This window comes from Prosopis cineraria, unplaced genomic scaffold (assembly GCF_029017545.1).
Source record: "Prosopis cineraria cultivar Desert tree isolate PC_DT_omini unplaced genomic scaffold, ASM2901754v1 PC14, whole genome shotgun sequence".
NCBI classification, from domain to species: domain Eukaryota; kingdom Viridiplantae; phylum Streptophyta; class Magnoliopsida; order Fabales; family Fabaceae; genus Prosopis; species Prosopis cineraria.
The window spans coordinates 26,873,636-26,900,945 of NW_026555345.1; the positions used below are offsets into that span (position 1 = coordinate 26,873,636).

The 27,310-nt window shown below is 33.6% G+C and overlaps 1 protein-coding gene and 1 pseudogene across 3 annotated transcripts; one reads left to right on the forward strand and one right to left on the reverse strand.

Moving 5' to 3' along the window:
* Nucleotides 1-254: 254 nt before the first annotated feature.
* Nucleotides 255-5,005, reverse strand: LOC129293624 (transmembrane 9 superfamily member 2-like; annotated as a pseudogene).
* A 5,609-nt stretch (nucleotides 5,006-10,614) lies between these two features.
* LOC129292627 (uncharacterized) lies at nucleotides 10,615-21,493 on the forward strand. 3 transcript variants are annotated; one of them, XM_054930207.1, is made up of 10 exons: nucleotides 10,615-10,774; nucleotides 10,929-11,165; nucleotides 11,337-11,374; nucleotides 11,573-12,764; nucleotides 13,922-15,275; nucleotides 16,122-16,401; nucleotides 17,564-17,671; nucleotides 17,763-18,041; nucleotides 18,677-18,820; nucleotides 20,688-21,493. In XM_054930207.1, exons 4-10 carry the CDS (start codon nucleotides 11,582-11,584, stop codon nucleotides 20,874-20,876), a joined length of 3,537 nt encoding a protein of 1,178 aa, XP_054786182.1. In that variant the 5' UTR covers nucleotides 10,615-10,774; nucleotides 10,929-11,165; nucleotides 11,337-11,374; nucleotides 11,573-11,581; the 3' UTR covers nucleotides 20,877-21,493. The 3 variants fall into 3 exon arrangements, with proteins under 3 accessions (XP_054786182.1, XP_054786183.1, XP_054786184.1); XM_054930208.1 differs by having other exon boundaries at nucleotides 10,982-11,165; XM_054930209.1 differs by lacking the exons at nucleotides 10,929-11,165; nucleotides 11,337-11,374.
* Nucleotides 21,494-27,310: the final 5,817 nt, after the last annotated feature.

Below are 27,310 nucleotides of genomic sequence, written 5' to 3' on the forward strand. Positions count from 1 at the left end.
ATTGCCATTCTCCCTTTAATCTATTTTTTCATATAAAATGTGCTTTTTCAAAAGTTACTTTACATCTCATGATGTTTGACTCAAACATTAAGTAAGAAGCATATTTGAGATTCTAAAAGTACCATCCAAGCAGGCATTAAGTCTAAAACTTTACCATGAAATTCATATAGATGCCACACATAATCACATTATTTTTCTGTTGCCTTTTTCTTTTAATAGTAAATAAGAAGAATCTAATTTAAGCTGTTCTCATATCTAACAACAACAAATGCCTACTCACACTTAATGGATCCATACATGTGACGAACAAGGAGCAAAGCTGCATGAAATCCAATAGTTCCGAGCGTCAAAAAGAAACCATAGCATATACAACCCATGTATCCAAAGTAAAACGAGATTTGCAAGACTTCCATACATGTTAGAGCGTGCATAGTAGTAGTACAAACAACAGGCACAAATTTATATGCCTGCTGATGATCAGGGACGCATCCACATAGGGAAAAGAGGGGGCAATTGTCCCCATGAAATTTGCAAAAATTACACTTCCTTTTTTGTTTAAATTATACTTGCCCCCTCTTTAAAATTGCAATTGCCTCCATAAAAAATCAGTTGCTCCACATTTTTTTTAAACTATCAAGCATACATATTTAAAAATATTGTTTCCCCTTTTATTTATAATAAAAATAAATATATGATGTAAATGACATTAAGATATATTTTTAAACTTTTCATATAATTTATTTATATATTACTCTAATTATTACTTAAAATTATATTTTTTTAAAAAAACATTAATATTAATATTTGGTATAAATATTGCCCCCATTACTAAATTTTTCTAAATCCGTCATTGCTGTTGATCCACCATATAGAAATGATCTGCACAAAAAAAAAAAAAAACACACACACACACACACAGAGGTTAAACCTTGTGAATCTATGATAAATCTCTGTTTAAAAAGAAGTTCAGTGGAATTCCTTGTAACGTAACTCAATTTAAGTGAGAATTTTAACAATCAAGGGTTAATATGTGGGTAAATTACTAAACCATAATGAACTTGACATGAACAAAATATACCGAAAACTCTAAGCTACAATGGCGTAAAGGTCAAAAGAAAATGACAACGAATATTGAAACACATCAAGAAATTAAATGACAAATGCATTAATAAATAAAAAAAGCACGCATTCTTGAGACTTATTTCTCCAAGGTGCAATAGTAGTCCAGGGAAATACTTATTGAAATAATCTACTTGGCTAGCCTACGCAGATGACATTTCTCTCTAACTAGCGTAACAAATATACATAAAATGCACGTGAAAATGGAAGTTAAACAATTATCCGTTAATCATTCATCCATCAATTCAATGCTAAAGTTAGCATGAAAAGTTAATGATGCAGTAACTTCAATCTGGCAAAAGAAAAGAATGATACACAAACTTCATACCCCCACCACCACTCATAGTCCTTAGCGGCAAGCTGGAAGTAGGTCAATGCCACAGTAATAGACTAATAGTAGCAGTAACAAACAAGAGAATGATGAAAACAATGAACAAGATATTGTAGATGGCAAAAGTCCAGTTACCCCAAACACTGGAAAATACATAGTAAAGTTCCATGCATACCACACCAAAAGGCAAAGTCCCTGCCACCGCCACCTGAGAAATTGCTTTGCGATACTATGGCATAGGTGGAATCTCTCTCGGACATTTAGTTGTTCGGCAAAGAGCTTTGAATTCTGACATGTTCTTCTTCGTAACAACCCTACCCAACACAAGTAAGGGAAATGCTGCAAAAGTCCACATGAGAACTATCACCATAATCGCACCAACTGGGAAGGCAACGGTGACGTTGTAAGAAATAGCAATAGTATTCAGAAAGCAAAATGTGAGAAATAGTGGTACAGAGAAAATGCATCTAATCAATAGTAGATTCCTGACCTGTCAATAAGGAAAATTATGCAATTATCAATAACTAAAAATGAAAACAAAAGCAAGCTCCACAGATACAGGACTTCATTGAAGTGGAAAAAAACTCATCCATGCATACCGAGTTGGTTCCTTCTAACTGACAGTTTAACGTGGTTGCTGTATAGCCAGCAACTCCTGAAGTTAGTGCATAACGGCAACAAGCCCCTCGATTGTATGGGTAGAATACACCAAAAAATGCCAAAATAAATATGAGCACCATACTGCATATTATGCGTAAATACAACTTTAAGACATAACAATAAAGAATAAGTACATAGAGACAGAGGGTCAGAACTCAAGGAAACTTACAGCGTAAATAGTTGGCTGCCAGATCAAGGGCAGCTCCAAATAGAAACTTATACGTGGAGAACCTGAATACATCTCCATGGAGATTCTTCCAACCAATCCCTTCCTTGTCTTCAGTAGATTCCTCATTATGGGCATACCTATTTTAAAGACAAGGAAGCATAACATTTACTTTTAGCTCAACAGTTTGAACCCCAGTAATGCAGAAACTAGAATGGCTCTTACTTGACAAAATCATTCTTGAGGATCCAGACCATAGTAGCTGCAAGAAACCCAATTAGAAGGAGAATTGGAACACATGAATTTATGATTGAGAACCAATGGGAGGACGAAAACGGAAGATAGTAATTATTCCTCCGCTTCTTAAATGGAGTGTTAATCTCTTTCCATTTTGCAGAATGCAAAAATTCCACATTAATTTCTTTATCCTCTATAAGGTCTATAAAGGTTTTTATCATTGAAATCAGATGGATTTCAATAACACGATCCTTGTTATAGAAGATGTCAAAGTGAATACGGTTGTACAAGTAGTACTTATTGTCACTTGGGTCTTTCCCCTCCTAATGAACTTCTCCTATGACATTTTAGATAGGCAAGTCGTCAAAATACATTTCAAAGTTGTAGTCTTTTTGAACAATAGATCGAAACTTGGCCACTTCTTCCTTCTTGAATGTCTTTTTGCAAAGTACTTCAGAATGTTTATCCCGTTGGAATTCAAGATGGTAAGAAGCACTAAACAATCGATCTCCCATTAATACTTCAGCAAGAGCTTCCTTTTTTTCTTCCACATGATCTGCAATCAAGATCAAATGAGACAATACTTGTACTAAAAAAGATCGATGGTGAATTAAAAATGATTAATGATGAGAGGCTGAGACAAACCTGGTTTACAGAATGAGAAATCATAATAGCGATAGCTTTCACTGAAAAGAAAGAGTTTTTTTCATTATAGATGAATAAATTATACATAAAGGTACTAAAACTACTAATTGACTGTTCAACATGATCATACCAATTGTCAGAAGGAGATACACAAAAAAAAAAAAAAACCCAACAAGTGTCAAATTTTTAAATAATTTTAATTGGTTGATCACTTATCAGCATTTGCCAATGATTCAGAAATCAGAATACATTAAAAATCAGAGTGTTAACAGCAACAGAGAGTAGACTAGGATACATCAATTTGCTCATCACATCCAAGTTCAACTAAGAGCTCCGGGATATATGCCCAGTGATTTCTGCGTTAGGCATATTAGCAAAGGCCTCAAAAGACGATAAGACGATGAAGAATTCACCTCTTGATATAAAATCAAAACTCTCGAGACGAGAAAGAACTAGTGTTTGGCAACAAGTGTAAATTAATTAGTTACCTGGCATTGCTAAATGGCCCAACCTTTGAAAGGTAGAGGGGGACCATATCCCCTTCTTTGTAACAATGATCCAACACATTCGCTTTCACATGGCTGATACCACAGATAGTGATGATGGCGATGAATAGTATAGCCACCACTCTCCCCATTGTTCACCCCCTTCCCTTCGAGAAGATATATGCACACAGATATAGAGAGGATGGAATATATGAAAGAGGTCTAAGTGGAAGAGGCAAAACGAATTAAAAGGTTCAATCAACGAAAGTGAAAGAAGAAGTTTGTGAACTAAATCATGAGTGAATTGAAAAATTGCTGACAGTGAGTGAGATTATCATTATTCCGTTTAAAGCCAAATAGTCAAGCTAGCCTAGACAGTAAACGTTGGGTCCCTACCTTGGCCAATCAAATGAGAGACTTCTTGCAGTTGGTGGCCATTCGCTTCAATACTTAACACCTGAACCTGTCCTAGATAATCCGTTTAAAAACATGCTTTCAATACTTCATCTTACATATGAAATCTCTTTCAGCCCTGTATCTCATTCAAAAACATGGACAATCCAAAACATGCTTGAAATATAAACGGGGGAGAACGACAAAAAAATTGGGAGAATTATTCTAGAGTCCCACAGAACTATAGAAGGATTGTCATGAAATCATCAAAATACTGAAGTTTCTAGGTCTCTCAATATAAATAATTTTTTATACTCAACTACTAAATTGCCCCTTATTCTCAAATCCCTCACCTACAATCTTTGATCATTCTGACCAATCTTTCCCCTCTCTTGTTGAGACCGCCTTACACCACTCCAAGACAATCGAGAGCTTCCTTGCTCTTTGCACAAGCGAGAAGGCGGTATCCTTGGGTTGCTCTGTCGTTCTTTCTGTTGACCAATAAATCCCCTCCCAACGTTCTCTCCATCACAGCCTTCTTCTTCGACAGCTTCATCACTGGCTTCTCCCATGGCTTAATGGCTTGACTTAATGATTTTGTTAAATTCCTGAATATGAGCGATTGATTTTTGAGGACAAATTTATTGATTTTGTTATTTGATTTTACTGCTTTTGATCAAAATATGAGGTTATAACTTTTGATTTTATTTGGTTTGTTTAAAAAGAAGGTTGTGAAAGCCTGGAAGGAGAAGAGAGTTAAGGAGTAAGGAGTGAGAGTGTAGGTAAGGCAGCTTCAAGCAGCATCTGAGGGCATCGATGGAGGTGAGAAAGTTGAGGCTAATCCAAGATTGCAAGTGTGGGACTTAGAAGAGACCTAAGGATTTAGGAGTATTTTAATTATTTTATGAGATTTAAAGGTATTTATAATCTTTCTATTGAACTTTAGAATAATTCTCCCACATAAAATATAAAAATATTAAATTAGGCTCTTAAAATAACTTAATCACTTTAAAGTCTCACGGGCATCTAGGATTAGCAATTTTAATGAAATTACCTTGCTAACCCTCTTCATAATTTAAAAAGAAACACGAACATAAAAATTAGCCCTCGTTTAGATGAGAAGAAAAATTGAGAAAAAAAATAAAAGAAAAAGAATGAAGAAAAGAGAAAAATAAGAATAAAATATTATCTTTTTTATGTTTGGATGAGTATGAAAAAATAAAGAGGAAAAAAATGAGCAAATAATATAATAACTATGATATTCTTATATCAAAATATGTCATATTTCACATAATTATTTTTATAAAAAGTTAAAAGAAGAATTTTTATTGAAATTAACTTCATAAAAAAATTAAAATCAATTTGTTTATTAAAAATATATTATCATATCATTTAAATAATTTAATAAAAATATATTACTTTTATTTAAAATATTAAAAGGAGATAATTTATTAAAATTAAATATAAATCATCTGCAAAGTACAATGGAACAACGTAGTTTCTGGCGAAAAAAAAAAAAGAAGAAGAGTAGGAAAGGGAGAGATTTTGCATAAGAAATAAAGATATTAACAAAGTGTAAAGAGGGAGGAAAAAGAAACAGAGAGAAAGGCACATATGAAATGACAAATTTCTTTTCAAAATCTCTTCATACATGAAGAGAAAACTTGGAGAGAAAATATGAAAGGTTTTACCTTCTATTTTCTTTTTCATTTTTCCTTTCTCTGTTTTTTTTTTCCTCATGCAAACAGAAAAAAATTTATTTTCTTCCTAATTTTTCCCTTATACTTTCTTCCCTCTTACATTTTCTCTCCAAACAAACAAAGCATAAAGGAACTCGGCGAATATGAAAAGCATGAAGGTTCTCTCGAACTTGATCAAGCTAGAGGAGGCAAGTCAATGGGTCTTTGATTTCTTCAAGACCGCTTACAGATCAATATAATTCCCACCATCATGGAAGTGTACAACCTCAGCGAAATTGTTACCCCCTCTTGGCTCTGCTCCACACTGTCGCTGCAAGATCTGCAAGATTTCCCATATTATCAATCCCAATGTTGATCTCTCTTCCTCATCAATATGCTTTTTCCATTGATCAAGTATTTTGCCACATTCCTTCTTCCCCCAACAACTCCAGAATCTTATTTTTATGTTTTTGTGTAAAGCTTTGACTTTTTTTTGGGTGAAGTTGGATTGAAAATGAGAAACTAATCTTATAGCCCTAAAACTACAAAAATGCATCATCTCATGTAAACAAAAAAAAAAAAAAACTACTTATAACCCAGAAACTACTTCAAAACCATCTTGTTTTATTCTATCCCAACTTAAGAACAAGCCATTTTAGTTTGCAGGGAAAATGTTCCATGACAGTGGGGCTTCAACTTGTTTTCAAAGAATGGGAGACTAAAATTGGGAGAGCCTCAATTTGTGGGGACTTGGCTTTGCTCCCATGAGGCTTTTCTCGAAGGAGGCTCCGCTACATTCAACAAAGATTTGGAGGGTGTAAATTTTATATTTTATATTTTATATTTATTAAAATAGAAAATATAAATTTTCAAATATTTTAATAAATTTGCTCATCAATTTGGACAATCTAAATTTAATATTAATGGTCCAAATTTAATATTTAATTTTTATAAATTAATTATCTAAACAGATATATTTTGAATAATGCAGATTTAATATGAATGGTTTACATTTGATAGTAAAATTTTTTATAAATCGACTATCCAGCTTATAAAAACATTTTATATCAAAATGTACATCCAAATAATCAACTTATAAAAATTATAAAAATTAAATATTAAATTTGGACTATTAATATTAAATCTAGAGTGTTTAAATTGGTAGCAAGATTTACTAATTTTTTATTTTAATAAAAATAAAAAATATTAAATTTAGACCATTCAAATCTTAATTGAGATGCAGCGCAGCCACCTCCAAGAAAAGCCAAGTCCAATTTGTTGAGTGTCCCAACTTACGAGTGAAATTGGAAGAACCTTTGCTGGTGAGCCTCAAGTGTTTTCACAGTTGAGAGAAATTGAAGGCAAAAAATGGAAAATGATAAATGTCTTTGTGTGTTGAGGGGGAAGAGGAAGCTTTTAAGAATAATACTATCATTTCATTAAAAACGTTAATTTTAGAGAAGTACGAATGGATTTCAGAGTCATTAAGCCATTTCACGAGCCTTATTTGGGATATTCATATTTCAATGGTATTTATGTATCGTTTTTCCTAACAACGGATTCTTGTGAGTCTCTTTTTTTAGGGCACATCCAAGTTTCAAAACTCAATTCTTTTTAATTTTTTTTTTAAATTCAAACTTTTATAAAAACATGTTTAAATAATTCGGCTCTACTTTCAGTACTTTTGGAGTATCGAAATTGGTATCCAAAACACTCATTAATTTAATTTCTTTTGATAATCAGATTACATATACACATGTACATATATATTTAAAGCTAATAATATATGTCAACTTGCAACTTGTGGGTTGACCTCGCAATGAGTTGTTAGTTTGACAGAGTGGGTTGATATACCTTGCATTTTTTGTGGGTTGAATTTTGCCAACCCGTAATGGGTTTGTGGATTAGCGAGCCAAGCTACAAGTAAAAAAGTAATTTTTTATAATTTTTTAAATTTTAAAAATTATAACTTTACCTCTTTTTATTATTTTTTTCATAGTAAAAAAATTATATATTCTCCCTAAAAATTAATTATCCAAATAATAATTAAAGTCTTTCTAATTAAGACATGCTTATATCACTACTTAAATATAAACTAATTAAATTTTGTGAGTTCTTTGGTCTTTTACATGACTAATCAATATTATACATATATAAATTAATAAAAATGCTTTGTTTATTTTCTTTTCTCTTCATCTTGTTTTGACATTTTTTCTAAAAAATTGGTGCCTCAATTTAAAATACCAATTATTTTTTTTTAAATAATAATGATCTAAACTCTTATTATTAAATTGTTACTCATAATACATTCAGTTCATATTTCAATATCTCTATATTTATTTTTTTCCTTTTTATGTTCAAATTAAGATGATAATATAATATATGATTAGCACTTCATAAATATGTTTAATTTTTTAAATGAAAGGGCAAATAAAATTTTTTTATTTGCTAGCTAGTCTAGCACTATTTTACAAAAATATTTTATTCAATCTTATCTTGATCACATTCATATTATATTATATTATTACTTAAATATATGAGCAATGTGTTTTTATTATTTTCTACCATAATTTAAACTTTTTTAAATAAATGTAAAAGTATCAAGTATTTAGATCATAATTTAATACATACTTGCTTTGAATACTTTATTTTAAACTAAATCTCAGTTATTTATTTTTATTTATTTTTTAAAAATATAAGCAGGTCAACCCATCAATCCACAGGTTAGCTTGCTGTGAGTTCAAGTTATACAAAGCAGGTCAAAACTGCCCTACATATAATTGAACTCATTTTTTTTTAGCTCAATCTGTAACTTTTTTTGTAGGTTATTGGGTTGAGCTCACAAGTCTAACTCATATTATTGGCTTTATATATATTAATGCTGTGTTTATCAACAAAGATGGGTTTAATTGATGAAAATTTGATTAATAATGAATTCAAATTTTATTGTAGATATAATAACTTGTTGGTGGATAATTGGTAAGTACTTTTATAAGTGTTTTTTGAGTTTTTAAGGATATTCTAATCTAATGGTGAACCCCAAACTAACTCACCTAAACTTTACATATACCACCAAAAAAAATTTGTTTAAACTCGAATAGTTTATAACGAGGGATGTGATTCTGTTACTGGAATAGTTTACAGTTGAACAAAACACTCTCCAATTGATATCATGAAAATATGAAATTTGCTGCGCAGTAAAAAAAAAATATTTGTGATAGATTCTCACATATTTTTATAAAAAGACTGTTCAACTTGTTTCTTATTATGAAGAGTGCTTAGATTTAGATACCGCTTTTGGTACTCCAATCCATTTTTTTTCCCTATCCACTCAAACTCAATGTGTATGTTTGGATAGAAAAAAAATATTTTTTAAAATCTAATATACAGAACTTAAAAGTCATACATTAGTTTGAAAAACATAGGCAGGAATTGTTTTTACCATTCTGAAAGTTAGTCTTACAAAATAAAAACATTTGAACTGTTATAAACTAAAATTTACTTATGTAAATAATTATTCTTTTTAAGAAAAAATTGTTTAAATGAATATTCATATAGTTATTAGCTTTATAATAAAATTTATTTTAATATATTATAAAAATAATTCTTAAGAATATAAACTCAGTTTTGCATAATTTATTTTTTTTTATAAAAAAATATAAATAACGCGACACTCATCAAATAGTTGTTTCCTGCATGATATCGGAATTGGAACCTTTTAAAGAAATCATTCTTAAGTCACGGATTTGATTACTTGAGTGCTGTGATATTATTATTTTATTTTATTATCATTTTAATTATTTTAATCTGGTACGTGACCCGATATCTGCTTGGATATACAATTTCAGTTTCAAATTCGGCAAGTTCATGTTGAAATGTAAGTTAATATCACAGAAATGACATACTGGAGTAATAAAAAAAAAAAAAAGTCTGAAAGGAGTTTGTCCCCACCCAGCCTTCGAAATAAATATCGTGTTATGATCTTTGATGGAAATTGATTTTTCTTTAAGGATGATTAATTCACTAACAAAGAAGGTTTTTTTTTTTTTTTTGTTTAACGAACGAACATTTCACTAACAAAGAAGTTTGAAAGTGGGACATGGACTAAAAATCAAACAGATAATTAAATCAGTTAAAGTACTGGTTGTCTAGTTAATGATCATATTAATGATTAAATTTTTTTATTTATTATTGTTGTATTATTATGAATATAAAAAAGGTTACGAATTTAAAAAAAAAATTGTGAGTCATTTATTTTCAATAAGAGTAATTTAATAATTTATATAAATTTATTAATGACAGAAAAATTTTTAAAAATTTTAAAAAAATTATGATATTTTGAATAATCAAATTATCATTTATATATTTTAAAAATATTTGATTATTATTTTTCCTTCAAACTATCTTCTTTTATTATTTACCAATTTCTTATGCTCTAAATAATACTATCCCATAACCATATATATAATTTGACTTGTAAAGACATGTGATAAAAGCATTGATTATAATGAAGGAATTCTAAACGTTGAAGTATAAGATTTTGAGATTGATTATGTATAAATACAAAAGACATATTTAAAAGAGCTACTCTCAATTAGTTTTGATAACATTTAAAATTGACACATTCAAATAGACATATAAAAAAAAACACTGTACCATAACAAATAGTTTTTTTATAATGATTTTTTATACAAAGTAATTTTATAAGAAGAATCATGAAATGTTTTTTAACAGATAAGTTATGCATTGACACAGAAGTGGAGAAAATATATTTTTATTATAACAAAAATGTCTATAAATGCCCTTGAAAGTTACCTTTAACATCTATTTATTTCCCAATAGACCAAGTTGGACGGCAGGTCATCATAACGGCTTAAAATAATTGAGCCGACGAATATATCACGAACACAAAGCATGTCACAAGCTTTGTTGGTCTGCCAACCCAACTTCAGTAGAGCTTGCAGGGAAGAAGAAAGAACTGCACGATACGTGACTCTACCCTAAAGCCTTTATATTTACAAGCAAGCACGCTGCGACAATCCCACTCCATTCCCACCAGGTGTGTGTTTTGGCTCATTCTTTCTCCTTCCTCCGCGTGTTTGTGTTTTTCGTTCTGTTTTTTTTTTTTTAAATAATTTATTCTAAATATTTATCTGGACGATCATTTTCGTGCCTAAATGCCTCCCTTCTTCGCCTCTTCCACTTAATGCTAGATCTTGATTTTCTTCCATTTTCCATGGGAATTTTGGTTCCCGGTCTCTTGAAGAACGGGGCAATCGTGGATATGTAAATTCTACTCTGGAAAAACTTTTGGGGTCTAGTTGAGAGATGAAGGAATGGAAAAGGCTATGCTGCTTGAATTGGCGTTCCGGCGATTTGCGAGTTTCAATTTCTGCAATGGCGTTCGATCGATCCCAGAAAGAGGCGATTTTTAGTTTTTAACTCCTAGAGTATGTGGCCGGTACCTCTTTTTGGTCTATTTTGGTACATGGGTTCCGTCATTTTCAAGAAACGATTGAAAACTTCGATGCTTTTGATTGCTTAAAATTTTATTTTTAAAAGAAGCTAGCATGGGAAGTTGTGATTTCTAATTTGTATTTTCCGTTTGATTATGATACAAGGGGACAAAATGCCGCCATTTGGTAATACCTAAGACGAGGTAAGCTTTTGAACTTTCTCGAGCTGAAATAAGTCGATGATTTCCGACATTTTCCATTTTTTTTCTTCCTTTTGTGTGTTCAAATGTAACAATGTAGAATGGTGTGGTGAGAATGTGAATACTTCTTCTTCATCGTTATCTGGAACGAGCTTTTAGTTTTTGGTGTCTGCTTAATCCTGGTTTGACTTTGGTTCTCAGGGCTTGAAAATGGCTGACACAAGCTCAGTTGGACCAATTTTGGACTTCCTAAGGAGGAATCGCTTCACAAAAGCTGAGGCAGCTCTTCGCAGTGAACTCCATAATCGTCATGACTTAAATGGCTTCCTTGAGAAGCTTACCCTGGAAGAAAAAGCCTCACATAAGTCAGAAAATGACAAGGGGAAACCCGCGGTAGATCAAGGACTGGATTTTTATGACAAAGTGGAAGTTTCTAAAGAATTGATTGTGAAGGAAATAGAGTGCAGGACTGGTGGAAATGCAACAGAAAGCAAATGTAAAAGTACTTATATTGGGGAGAGGAAAAAATCTAATGAAGTAGTTGGGGCAAGTGACAAATACTTCGCTTTCCCCAGAAGTTCAGAGGATAGGATGCTTGATCTGTACTCTAGTAAGTCAAATTCTGGCAATGGTTCTTTGGAGCCTTACCAAAATGGCAGTAGTATTGCCAACAATACTTCAAAGGCCCTGGTTTCTCAGCGAATAAAACATGAAACAAGTGAAGCTCATGATATGGCCCTCAATCATGCAAAATCTGGAGACGAAAGTGCTGTGACTACTGAGAAACAATTCTCATGGCCTGGAAGTAATAGTAGAGCCTCTGTAGAACAAAGATATGGTGGCATGCAAATCAATGAACCTAGGGAACATGATTACCAAGTGAAATTGAAAAACTCATCTTTTAAAGATAACTTTGCAGATAATTTCTGGTCAAGAAAGGATGAGAATGAGATTTCATCTTCAGACCTGCTGAGTGATTGTTCTGTCAAGGCCGTTTTCCCCTTCTCCAAGGGAGAGATATCTAAAAGACGTGATGATGTAACTTTCTCTGAAAGAATAGAGGGAAAAAGGACAGAAATAATTGGTATCAGCGCAGCAGCAAAAAGGCAGGTGGATGAAGTTGGGAGAGCGATTTATGTAGTTAATTCACAAGGCAGCTCTGAACAGAGGACTCTTGGCAGCTTAAATTTTCCTGTTTTTCCTGAGAATCAGAAGGAGGAGTTACCGAGACTTGCTCCTGTTAAACTCAAGTCAGAGGAGAAGCTCTTGGCTGTTAATTGGGAGGAGAAATTTGAGCAGGATGAACCTTCTTCAAAAGTTCCTGTTGTTGACAGCAATTTACTTATGGGATCATATGTTGATGTGCCTGTTGGACAAGAAATTAACCTTGCAGGTTAGCTTATGGATAAATATTATCAATAGTATCAAGAAAATGCACTATGTGAAGAAGAAATTGTGATGTTTAATTGAATTATAGTTTGGGGCTCTTGTCCTTTTTAAAATAATGATACAGTAAAATAAAATGATGGCATGTGATACACATCCCTAGTAGGTCCAGCATCTTTATTGCAATCCTTAACGATAAACAAACTCCAAGTCACCACAAATTTGGTGATTACACATGATAACCTTAATTTAATCAGCTGGTATGTATTCATAAATCAAAATGGCACAGGCTCAAGGGCTGTTATGAATTTTATAATTATATCCTGAATCACAATAATTTCTTCATCATGCACTGCTCTACATATTCTCAGAAATATTCCCTGTATTTCAATCAGCTGTCTTTAGTCAGGGTCTAAATTAGTAGTTGCATTTCTTGGCTGGTCATGATGATAGGTTATTTTGTGTGCTCAACAACAGTTTGGCCTCTTCCTAGACTTGAAACTTAGGTGTTATTAGTCCTTTTTGTTTATTCTGTTATCCTTCATTTTAATTTGTTGAAATTTTAAAGTTCTCTTAATAAAAAATTACAATATTTTGTGGTTTATTTGGTACAACATTTTTTACTGCTATTTTCTTGTAGAGAATTAAAATTCTGTTAGTACAGTTCAAACCATCAAGCGAATGAGAGCAATGTAGAGTATGAAGGGAACTTGATTCCTAGAAAAAATTTCAGCATGAATGAGATTGTTTCTTACCAAGCAAAGTCATATGGTAAATCAATTTTCATTCCCCTTTGCAATTCTTTCACACCAAACGTACGCTGACAGATTTTCAATAGTGACAGAAAGCTATTAGCAAAGATTGGTTCTTAGTTCTGGCCTTTCTGTCCGATCTATAATAAAATAAAAAAAATGACAAACTATTTCCAAATAAAAATGATATGAAATGCAGTGCAACATTTTGACAAGTTGTGCCTTCCATCTAGAATCTAAAACTGATCTTAAAATCTGTTCAACTTTCTGAGTACTTACTTTGATTCTTGCTAAGAAGCAACTTCAGCGCTGTGTTATATTTATTTCTCATTGTATCAATTATACACGCTACATTATTTGGTTGATTTCTTTGTTCTAAGGACTAGCTTTGACTTCCACATGTGTGCTTCAGGAATGAGAAGAGCTGCAGGGGGCAGTTGGCTATTTGTAAATCAGGGGATTATAGAGGATACATCTGATCTTGTATCTAGTTTTGCCACAGTTGGTGGTGGGTTGGGTGAATCTGTTGACTATTCCAATGAGTACTGGGACTCTGATGAATATGACGATGACGATGATGTTGGCTACATGAGACAACCTATTGAGGATGAAGCCTGGTTTTTGGCACATGAGATTGATTATCCGAGTGACAATGAAAAGGCAACTGGGCATGAAAGTGTTCCAGATCCTCAGGACAGAGGTCCAGTCAAAGATGAAGATGATGGTCAATCTTTTGGTGAAGATTCTTACTTCTGTGGAGAGCAGCGTGCTCAACTAAAGAATGTTGAACCAGTCATAATGTCAGATGATTCAATTGGTTTGATGATAACTGAAATGCACGGAAACACTAAAAAGAATGGATTAATGGTTCAATATGATGGACAATTGATGGATGAAGAGCTGAATCTAATGCATGCAAAACCTGTCTGGCAGGGCTTTGTCCCTCAGACAAATGAATTGATCTTGCTAGGAGGTGGGCAGGCTCTGAATAACAGGGAAAGATCACAACTTCTGGACATACGCATTGATAATGTTCAGCATGGTTCAGTAAGGTCAATTGGGGTGGGGATCAACAGTGATGCTGCAGATATTGGCAATGAAGTGCGTGAAAGTTTTGTTGGTGGTAGCAGTGAAGGGAATTTTGGTCATCTCTGTGATTGTGACGTAGGACATGGTTGTTCCAGACACTCTCAGCATGATTTAGATAAAAAGTCCTCTAATAAATTGAACAAAAATAAGAAGAAAAATGGCAAGAGTGAGTTAAATAAGTATGTCACTGGGGATGATGAAGGTGTAGTCTTGCAGACTAATGCTCATTCTGATGTAAGCTTCTCATTAACCCAGTCACTGAACAATGGCCAGATGATCCAGGCTGGTTCCAGTAAGCCACTATGGTCCAATAACTGCCATGCTGGTGAAAATGATGACTGTCTTAATGCATTTGTGAGATCTGATGACATGCTTACTTCTTGGAAGAAGAAAAGTAGTGATTCTTCATCCATTAAAAGTTCAAGGGATGAGAGTAATGGTAATGAAGTAAGATCCACTAACTCTTCTCCAACAGCAGTCTCAAGTTGTGGATATACTGAAAGAGCACAGGTAAGGCTAGAAGAAGATGAACAAGCTGACATTGCAGGGGAAGAAGACTTGGGGACATTGCTGGAAGATGAAGATGCTGCTGCTGTTCAAGAGCAATTACGGCAAATAGAGGCCCAGGAAGAGGAGTTTGAAACCTTCAATTTAAAGATTGTGCATAGGAAAAACAGGCAAGTTTTCATATTTATGCTGACCTGAGATATAGATTACTAAGCTTCAAAGTTCTTCTGAAATCATGATCACTAACAATCTCTGCTATCAATCAATCAATATATAATATAAAATGTGTAGAGAACCACCCTGTTTGCAGCTTGTGAATAGGCTCATATTGGGCTCTATGTAAATGCAGATGCCCACTCTAGTTTTTCATATATCTAAAAATTCCTTGTAGAAATTGGCATGTTTGAAGGCTTCTTGATACTGCTATTTTCTGCAGCTGGACTTCCTTTTGTTCCTTTAGGTGTTTAGAAAAAAGATATCCTTTTAATATACTGCGTGTCTTAACTTCGAGTTCCAAATATGGTAAATATAACCTGTGATTGCATGCGTATTGGCTTTGTTAATCTCATCAAGGCTTTGGTCAAAGATAATGGCTGCAAATAAATTATTTTCTTTTCTTTTGTTTTTTTTAAACTTTGGAAAATCACCATCACTATAAGTTGATTACGTGCCTGGTCATGTGATTGGGGGTATTCCAATGCTGTCGATTAGTTGATGATTGTTTTAAATTCCTAAATTTGCTTCATTTGTTTATTGTTAATGCATTTTATTCTTTGTAACATCAGCAAAAGAAAAAAGAAGAAAAGCAAATGTACTGAGACAATGTAGTGCAGAAATGCTTGTCATGATAATTCCTTTAAAGATATTGTTGAAATAGTGAGATAGTGCCCTCCATGGGAAAGGTAGACGCTGATATCTAGTGAGTCTTTTGGTCTTGTGTAGAAGGCTTCAATGAACCTTGATATCTTGTTTCTTTTTCTTCTATAATTTTTCTGGACCCTTGTTTTGTTGCTCAGAACTGGCTTTGAGGAGGACAAGAATTTCCATGTTGTTTTAAATTCTGTGATAGCGGGGCGCTATCATGTTACTGAGTATCTGGGATCTGCTGCATTCAGCAAAGCCATACAAGCTCATGACCTGCATACAGGCATGGATGTTTGTGTTAAAATAATAAAGAACAACAAGGACTTCTTTGACCAAAGCCTTGACGAGATTAAGCTTCTCAAGTATGTCAATAAACATGATCCTGCAGACAAGTATCACATTCTTCGATTGTATGATTATTTCTATTATCGAGTAAGTAATTGTTGAAGATGCTAGTGATTTTTTTTTTACCAAGTTTGTACTTTCAGTTAATTCCTGTTCCAGGCGTGTGTGTTTTTGTCTACTCTTTTTCCCATGTCATCCATCATCTGGCTATGGGGTCCCACTTTTGTCATTGACTTGTTGGTTCCGTTATTTTCTTTATTGACTATCTCAAGTATATTCTGTCATTAAAAGCTCAGAATTTTTCTCTTGGCCAAATCTTTTGTTGTGCATGAGGAGTCTGGATTCCTTGCAATGGGGGATCCTGCAGCATGACGTGCAGCAACTGTTTCAAGGCTTCTTTTATGGACTAAAAATTTAGTGGGAAAGATAAAAGTTGTAATTATGAGGACAAACAATTGTAACTATGAGAGAAAATTGCACTTTAAAAATATGATTTTTTATGGTCCAGTTAATTTTTTTTTTAAACTATTCTGCTTTCTCAGTTACAATTTTTATCTTACTCACAATTTTTTTTTTGTCCCTGGAAAAAATGAACTTCCAAAGGTCTTACCCACATTTTGTCCTGTCTGGCAACTAGTTTTGACACGGACTAGGTTACTTGTTAAAAATTATAATGCAAAGCGTAAGGCAAGTGAACATAGTAGAATATGAAATTAAGCTGTCATTGAAATTTTTTCATTTGGAAATACAAACATCAGCTTCATATGCCGGGACTTGAGTTTTATCTATATCTGTATGTATTTAACGGACGTTCATGGATGGCCTTTTCTCCAAATTGATATAGGTTATGGTGGATACTCAGTACTATTTGCTTAATTTTTCTTCCATATTTATTTGTGCTGGCAGCTGCAAATAAAGCCTACTTCCAAGTTCTGATGTGTCCAACATTTGTTGGAGATGGACATGACTTACTATTTAGTGTTGGTGCTTTATGAATTTTAGCATCATATACAGCTGCAAAATATCAACACTGGTGCTTAATTTCAAAATAAATTCATTCATTATCGGACTAGTAATTATATAGGCTATGATGTTGTGGTGGGTAAAGATACTGTTGCCCATCTGACTTTGTTGCATGTCATGTATGCATATTTTTATTTATTTACTGATTTCCTAAATTATTGATAGTTGACTTGACCTTGGCCAGTTGATTGACTACTGTTTTGTTCTTTTTCCTGTTATTCTATAGGAACATTTGCTAATAGTGTGTGAACTGCTTAAAGCCAACTTATATGAGTTTCACAAATTTAATAGAGAATCAGGGGGCGAAGTATACTTCACAATGCCAAGATTGCAGGTTTGTGGCGTTCCATCTAGTTCATGAATCATGATGTCTTATTTTCATCTTGTCTGCCAACATTAAAACTCTCCTGAATCTATTTGTGCAGTCAATCACAATTCAGTGTTTGGAAGCACTGCAGTTTTTGCACAGCCTTGGACTTATACATTGTGACCTGAAGCCAGAGAATATTTTGGTGAAAAGCTATAGTAGATGTGAGGTGAAGGTCATTGATCTTGGGAGTAGTTGTTATGAGACTGATCACCTTTGCTCATATGTCCAGTCCAGGTCCTATCGTGCTCCTGAGGTTATATTGGGACTTCCATATGACAAGAAGATTGATATCTGGTCACTTGGCTGCATTTTAGCTGAACTTTGTACTGGTAATGTAAGTATAATATATGGACAATGCATTGCAGAATTAATATACTGTTTGAATTTTTCATTAGCAGCGATTAATCTAAAGCCATAGGATTTCTCACCCAAGGGAAGCTCGAGTCCTTGATAAAGTTCTAAAATGTTATCCATTACCTCAGTTCCAGATTAAGTTTTCCTGTAGTTAAGGTCACTAGTTAAGCCTTTCTTCTATGCAAGGATATTATTTTTCCTTTATAATCATTCCTTTTGGATACTAAAGTCTCTGGTTTAAATAGACTTAGATTAGCTCTGCACATTGCAATGATTTGATGCCACAGTGCTTGACAGTGAATAGTGTTTTAACTTTGGATTTTGTTAGTTTTCTTTGGTTAATGATCTTTCCAGTTGCTGAAAATTCATGTCAGTCTGTGGTTGTGATTGCCAAGAATGGCATTCTGTTACAAAAGTTGGTGAGACTGTTGCGGAAATTATTGCATTACTTATATGAATGTGGGACATTCATGGCAAAATTATTGTTACCTTTTTTCTTTATGGGGGGCCAGGGGTCCTATTAGGGCCGCCTTCCCTTTTGTATGATTATACAATCAAGATACACTGTCTTTCCATGTTCATGCTGTGGCTTGATGTTGATACTTGTTTATTCAGGTCCTCTTTCAAAATGATTCACCTGCAACATTACTTGCTCGGGTGATCGGCATCATCGGTCCAATTGATCAAAATATTCTTGCAAAAGGAAGGGATACATCCAAGTACTTCACCAAAAATCATATGCTTTATGAACGGAATCAGGTCAGAATTGCATTTTCAGTTTACGTTGTAAACAAAATGGACTGGCCAGCAATCTTGAAACTATGTTTCTTATATATTTTTTTTCCTTTTTCTTTTTAATTACACAAGGAGGGTTTGAATTTTTGACCTCTACTCACACTTCACCCCACTCTTACCGCCTGAGTTGCTGCCCTAGGTGGCTTCGTTCTTACTTTTTTATATGCTTGCACCGAATATCAGAATTTAGATGTTTGGCATCTGGTTTTGCAAAATGGATCCCCAATCCCCTGTATTCAAAGAAAGTTAATGCAGGTTGCTGTCATATAATACTAACCATTAGATGCATCCAAGAATCTGAAGCGCAACTCATGGCAATTGGTTTTTTATTATTATCAAATTGATTGATTCCATTGTCCTTGATCAGTCTCTCTCACACACAAAATAGTCTCTTTCTTGAAAGGTTCTCTTTGTCGAAGTAGTTCCTTCCATCTATATTATGATCTTCTTTTGTGAACAAAATTATCCAGGTTCATTATTAAGGGGGGGAGACTATATTTTGAATTCTCTACTAGTTTTTCAGTAATCAATCCCAATAGTTAGACAACAGGCCAGAGTATTTAATGAACAGCAACTGAGAGTCTAAAATCCACCATGGGACCATGCTGTTTAAAAGCTTCATGCCAATCATTTTTTATGAATTATTGTAAATCTAAGGTCTTTAAACCTTTTGTCAGAGCAGTTTTGACAGAATTTTTTAGAGGGAAGAAGGGAATTGATTTTGAGGAGGGGGGGACTGAGTTTGTTGATCTAGTTTGGAATTTTTTTTTTTGTTTAATTAAAGTCATTGCCATGTGTCATGCTGCAGGAAGTTAGATGCATCTAATGGTTTTTATCTGTTAATTTTGTTTCTTTTCAATGCACACTGAAGAAACCAGTGAGAATACACTTGCTGACAAGCCTGTTGCTGTCACCACCTGAGTGGAAAATAACAGAAGACACACATTCAACTGATCTGTGTGAATATGAGGATGCTGTTATGCACATTTATCATTTCCTGCCTGTCCAACTACTCAACAATTGATATTAAAAAAAACGACTCGACAGTTTAAAATATAGAACTTGATTATGTTTAGTGAAATGGAAGTCCAGGACTTCCTAACCAGACAAATCGTTCACTAAACCTGGGTAGAAACAGCAGAAAATATGCATACAATTGAATTATTTGATTATCATAATAATCTTTACTTATAGTTAATCCAAATAGTTGATCCCATTTCGTGGGATAAGGTTTATTGTTGTTGTTGTTGTTGTTGTTGTTGTATAGTTAATCCATGTACAGGGTTGCTCTTATTCACTTACATTTGCCGCCTCATTCATTCATGTACAATGCTTGCTGCAACTGGACTTAATTTGTTTTAATTTTTAAATAATATGATAAGAATCTGAACTTCGTACTGACACGATATCACTAAGGTTTGAGCGGCAGATTTGCCACCCATCTACCTTGTAATAGAGAATCACCGTAGTGGAACCTCTTTAAGGATGCCTGATGTCTTTCAAAGATTTTTTTATTATTGTGATCGCTGAATAGGAACTATTCTGAACATCTGAGCTCACGATATTTAAAGCTGAGAATATTTGTGTTTTCGTTTGTTACCCTCAAAGAAGCCAATGAAAGGTAAGCAGGCTAAAATTACTAAAATTGGCCATTTTAGTTCATGTATATTTGTCTTGTTCAGTTTTAGAAGGAAATCAAGGAATAGTTTGACCAATGATTTTCAAATTGATCCTCTCAATATCTTAGTTACTCCAATGTCATTTTGTAACTGCCTATAGTTTCATTTTTATTTTACTTGAAATTTTACGATTAAGTTACTGTCTTGTACAGGAAACCAACAGGTTAGAATACCTGATTCCCAAAAAGACATCTTTGAGGCATAGGCTGCCAATGGGGGACCAAGGCTTCGTTGACTTTGTTGCTTATTTGCTTGTGGTTGACCCAAATAAGCGACCTTCTGCTGCTGAGGCCCTTAAACACCCATGGTTATCATACCCTTACGAGCCCATATCATCTTGATGCATTTGACCTGTAAATTGGAGTTGGGTTCTCATTGAGGGAAGGGTCATTACTTTACCCATACACCCTGGCTGCTTTTCATGATCTATTATTTTAAAGATGATATGGAAAGAAGCACTTCCATATTCATAATGGCATCAAAGGCGTGTTTGTTTCTATGGGCAGTACCTGTCTTTTCCTTGCTCTTACTAGCACGCATTCCAAACTACCGTGATTTAGAATGTAATTTTACATGTTTGATGTAATGCTAGGGTTTTCCTTTGTTTTGGCGGTTCGTGTCAAATCTTCTTGTCCTCCACATGGGATTATTCTTTTAGGCTATTTAGTAATATGTTGTGGAGCTTCTGTCCCTTTTTTCATTGGGTGTGTGACAAGTGACAACCACCTGCTGCACAAATCAAGATTGAAGTAGAGCCACCGAGCTGGTGACTGAACCGCCGCCTTTCCTTTTTTAGTTGGAAGCAACCTGATTGTATTTTGATGGTGTGAAGGAAGCTTCCTGTGGCTTACTTAAGGTACTGGGGATTTGGTAACAGTCTGGTAAATGGATTCTACTGAGAGAGGTGGACTAAGGAAAGCATTTCCCCAATGGTTGTGTTACATTATATTTGTAGTCATTAACTCCGCCTATGTTTATAGCCGGTCCCAAGCCCGGGTAAAGGAGGAGGGTTGTGTTAGGCCATCAACAGCCAATGTAAAAATTTGTTGAATCTATCATGAACATGGACAATAGACGTTATAATGTTAATGCTAGGTCGTTGCCCGTAAGTAACGCGCTGCATGGCTCGAGTACAGTGATAAGTGAGTTAGAGCCGCTGCATCGGCGCCCGGATGTAGTGTTAAATGAGCAAGGGCTACCGCGTCATTCTGGACGCACGCGGCTAAAGAAGTTAGTCCATAAGAGCAAAATTAGATTTGGTACTTGGAATGTTGGGACATTAAATTGTAAATCTGTAGAGGTTGTAGGGGTTATGATTCAAAGGAAAATCAATATCCTTTGCTTGCAAGAAACAAAATGGCGTGGAGAAAGAGCTAAGGATATTCAAGGTTTCAAACTTTGGTATACAGGAAAAGTAAGTGCACGCAATGGAGTAGGCATCATTATAGATAAGGAGTGGAAGAAGAACGTTGTAGAAGTTAGCAGAATTGGAGACAGAATTATTTCTTTAAAAATGATAATTGGACGTGAGACTGTTAATATTGTTAGCGCTTATGCGCCGCAAGTCGGGACAGAAGCCAGTCTTAAGGAATTATTTTGGGAGGATCTGGAGGGGTTGATTCGACACATACCACAGAGTGAAAAGATTTTTATTAGAGGAGACTTTAATGCGCATGTCGGGAGGGAAGCTGGTCAGTATGCGAGGGTGCATGGTGGTTTTGGTTTTGGAGAGCTAAACAATGAAGGGCAAACTCTTCTTGATTTCTCATTGGCATATGATTTTAAAATTGCCAACACTTGTTTCAAGAAGAGAGATGAGCATCTCATCACTTACAAAAGTGGAGCCTCAAGGTCGCAGATTGATTTTCTTTTGGTTAGGAACACAGATAGAAAACTTTGTAAAAATTGTAAGGTGATCCCTGGAGATGCTGTAACGACACAACACAGGGTCCTAGTCCTTGATGTGTGTATTATGAGTAAAATCCAAAAACGTCGACAAGTAGTAACACCAAGGATTAGGTGGTGGCAATTAAAAGGTGAGAAGCAAGATATTTTCAAGCAAAATCTTTTGGATAAAGGAATTTGGGATTCTCAGGGAAGTGCTAACATCATATGGGAGGATATGGCTAAAAAGATACGGGAGGTTGCAAAAGTAGTTTTGGGAGAATCGAAAGGTTCTGGTCCGAGAGATAAGGAGTCTTGGTGGTGGAATAATAGTGTACAGGACAAAATCAAGTATAAGAAGAACTGTTTTAAAGCCATACATTTGTGTAACAATGAGGAAAATTGGGAGAGGTACCGTATGGCTAAGAAGGAAACTAAGAGAGCTGTGGGTGAAGCTCGTTCCAAAGCTTTTGAAGAATTTTATAAGAACCTTGAGACGAAGGAAGGAGAGCAAAATATTTATAAGATTGCCAAGAGTAGGGAAAGAAAATCAAGAGATCTAGAACAGGTAAGGTGTATTAAGGATGAAGAGGGAAGAATTTTAGTTACAGATGATGAAATTAAAAATAGATGGGAGACTTATTTTTCTAAACTTTTCAATGATGGAGAGGATTCATCTAGTAACTTGGAGGATTTAGTAACTGGTGAAGGAGAACAAAATTTGTCATTCTATCGAAAAATACGTGATAAGGAGGTAAAGGAAGCTCTTAAGAAAATGGCAAATGGTAGAGCTAACGGACCTGATTGTATATCTATCGAAGCGTGGAAATGTTTAGGTGAAGAAGGGGTGAGATGGTTAACTAAGTTATTTAATGTGATTTTACGGTCCAAGAAAATGCCTGATGAGTGGAGGAGAAGTACATTAATTCCTATTTATAAAAATAAAGGAGATATTCAGAATTGTACTAACTATAGAGGGATTAAACTCATGAGCCACACAATGAAATTGTGGGAGAAAGTAATTGAGCACAGGTTGAGATTGGAGACAAGTATTTCTGAGAATCAATTTGGTTTTATGCCAGGTAGATCAACTACAGAGGCGATTTATCTACTAAGGGGATTAATGGAAAAGTATCGTTGTAAAGATAAAGATCTACACATGGTTTTTATTGATTTGGAAAAAGCTTATGACCGTATACCAAGAGAAGTGCTTTGGAAAGCGTTGGAAAAAAAGGGAGTACGGATTGCTTATATTAAAGCCATACAAGATATGTATGAGGGGGTAAAAACTAGTATAAGAACGCCTAGTGGTCAAACAAAGGATTTTCCTATAAAGATTGGACTACATCAGGGATCATCTCTGAGTCCTTATTTGTTCAACTTGATTTTAAATGTTTTGACGGAACATATTCAAGAGGAAATCTCGAAATGTATGCTCTTTGCGGATGATATAGTTCTTATAGCAGAGACAAGAGAAGAGGTTAATTGCAAACTTGAGTTATGGAGGAGGACATTGGAGTCGAAAGGTTTTCGTCTGAGTAGAAGTAAGACGGAATATTTATATTGTAAATTTGGTAAAGGACTATTCGAAAATAATTTCGAAGTGAAATTGGGAGATCAAATTATACCTCAAGTGGAAAAGTTTAGATATTTGGGAGCCATTATTCAAAATGATGGCGAAATCAGTGGAGATATTTCACATAGAATTCAAGCTGGGTGGTTTAATTGGAGAAAAGCTAAAGGAGTTATTTGTGACCGTAGGGTGCCTAATAAACTTAAAGGAAAGTTTTATCGTACTGCTATCAGACCGGCAATGTTATATAGTAGTGAATGCTGGGCTCTAACGGGACAGCAAGAGCATAAAGTTGGAGTAGCAGAGATGAGAATGTTACGATGGATGTGCGGACATACACGTAAAGATAAAATTCGAAATGAGCACATACGTGAAAAAGTGAGGGTGGCACCTATTGAGGAAAAAATGGTAGAAAATCGGTTGAGATGGTTTGGGCATGTACAAAGAAGACCAAGGGAGGCACCAGTGAGAAGAGTGGAACATATAACTTTGAGTCCGATTAAGAGAGGTAGAGGAAGGCCTAAGAGAACACTCTTGGAAGTTGTTGAACGTGATCTCTTAATTAATAATATTTCTAAAAGCTTAATAAATGATAGAGCACAATGGCGTCTTGCAATCCATGTAGCCGACCCCACCTAGTGGGATAAAGGCTTGTTGTTGTTGTTGTTTGTTGCCACTGTGGGATGGGAATTTCTGAAGTTGTTGCTGGTTTGCTGCTCTGTTCCCAGATCCTACTTTTATTATTGAATTGTTCTTTTAACATTATGTTTCATGTAAATATTTTGTCGTTTATCTAATTATTATTATTATTATTATTATTATTTATCCTGGCTGGGTGTTCAACTGGTTATGAAATTATGCTTCCTTTGTTAACTTGAAATTAAAGCAAGCTGATATTATGATGTTATTGATAACCGACAGATACCTTTGTGTAATGATAAGAAAAGGATTGATTCAATCCCCCCCCCCCCCAGCCCCTCTCTTTTTCTGGGGTATGTAATAATAGATGCAAGAAAATAATGGAAAGGTGCTTTCCCCCCCTTGTATGAGCCACGTGGGATCCCCTCATTGAGGGTTGGAAGGAATAATTTCAAGACAGAACTCAATAATATATCTCAAATTTAAAAAAAAAAAATAAAGACTTACTTCAATCTACAGAGGATTCAAATTCAAAAAAGTGTTTTTGGAAAATTAAGACTTGGTTTCATCAACGTCTGAGCAACATCTGAATAAAATGAAGAAAAAAAACTATTTTGATTTCAATTAAAGGGACTACGTCTGTTTAAGCATAAAGTTTTGGATTTGATCTTCTGTAAATGTAGAAAATAATTTTTTTAAGGAGTTATTTTTAATTAAACTTGACAATATTGAAATTAGCACTGAATAATGAGTTGGATGTGTTTTATTATAAAAAAAAATAGTCAAATAAAAACCTTGATTCTTAAAACTGATTTTTTTCTTTTTATAAATCTCGAAACTGAAATTATCTTTCTAATCATGCCAACAGTTTCAGAGCATTGTTGAAAAGGTTTAAAAGCTTGTTAAATACTAAGATAAAAAATCGATGTAAATACGCAAGTACAAATTCCTTGGAAAAATCATCTCATCTCTTGAAAGTTTCATGCTTAGACAACTTATGCTTTCAAGAACATTTTGTCAAAAACACTTATCAAAAACCCAATAATATAAAAACAATGGGAAAATTATTATTTTGTTGCAAAATCTCAGCCATAGATTAAGGCCTAAAGCTGATTTAAAAGGCACATATCGTTTTCCTTTTGACAAAAGAAGGTACATTTGGAATATATTTTAGTGCATTTAGCGTCGATGATCTATGTCAAAGTCATAAAGCGTACCATGCAACAAGATAAAAGAGAGAGAGGCAGAATCATTGCATGATTTTTCAACTTTTACTCTCTTTTTACCAACTGTTTTGTTAATTTTTTAATAAACTATTTAATGTCTGATACTACTGACTAATTTGAAGTCGAGTTAGGTTAACTATGTACTCCATGGTTTATTAAACAATTTTAAATAAATAATATAATTTGTGTTTTTATTTTAGAATAGATATTTTTTTTATTGCTTATAAATATCTTTCTATTTGAGATAATCTCTTTTAAGATGTGGCCAGACACTAAATATAAATATATTTTTTAGCAAAGATTCAAATCTTTCATAGAACAGATTTTAGTTTTGATCCTTTTCATTTTCGTTATTTTTTAAAAGAAGAAATTATTTGATTAACACGTCTCGTTCAAATTATAATTCTCCACGTGAATAATAAATTGATTCATCCTTTTTGTCTCACTCCAAAATTGAGCAAGAAATTTTCATCCCAAAAAATAAATTGAGCAAGAAATATAAAGAAAAACGTAAAGACAATATCAAATCCTTGATTAAACACCCATGTTATATTCTGTTATATTGTATTTATAAATTTAAAAATGTAAACAATAAGCTACTCCAGGTGAGAATTTAATTCGTAATGCACTCAAAAAAAAAAAAAAACACCATAGTATAATGGTGTAACTAGTAGACCATTAAATTTTAAAATCCATAAAAATATACTTCATCCGTTTGATTATATTTGTCTTTTTATTGGATATAAATTAAGAAATATGATAAATATGTAAACATATGACATCACTAAATTTACTCCTCATTTAATATCTCTAAAATTATTACAATAATAAATAGTAAAATACTTCAATGATAAAATGAAAAACTGTTACTAAATATTGCTTTCAAATTTTGAAAAGACTTATTTTGTACGTTTTTTTCCCCTAAAAGGGTAAATATAATAAAATAAAGAGGGTTTACTGTATTACTAATAGAATATATTTCAATCTTTAACACACACACACGATAACATGATTTAATTTATCCTGTCCTCTCCAAGGGCATAAAATTATTGAAGGGACTGATTTGAAATTAAAGCGTACAAATTTGATGCTTGTGATCAAAATCTAAAATTCTAAATTCTTCTCCTGGATTCTCTTTGTCGCCATTAACAACATGCCCCTATTGCGAGATTCTCATTTGCTGCGTCAAAGTAATAATAGTAATAATAATAAAATACATTAACAAACCCATTTTCCCCTTAATTCTTTCATTTATTTGTTTGATTTACTTTTTAAATAGCATAGTACGTTCATTGATTAGTATAGTATTATCTATTATGGAATGATTTCGATAAGTACTATTTCAAAATTTACGGTTACCATTGTTCATTTATTTTAATAAGTATAAAGATTAAGACACTCTTATCTTGTGTCTTATTTCAAAGAATGAATGGGATTTAATTTTTATTTTATA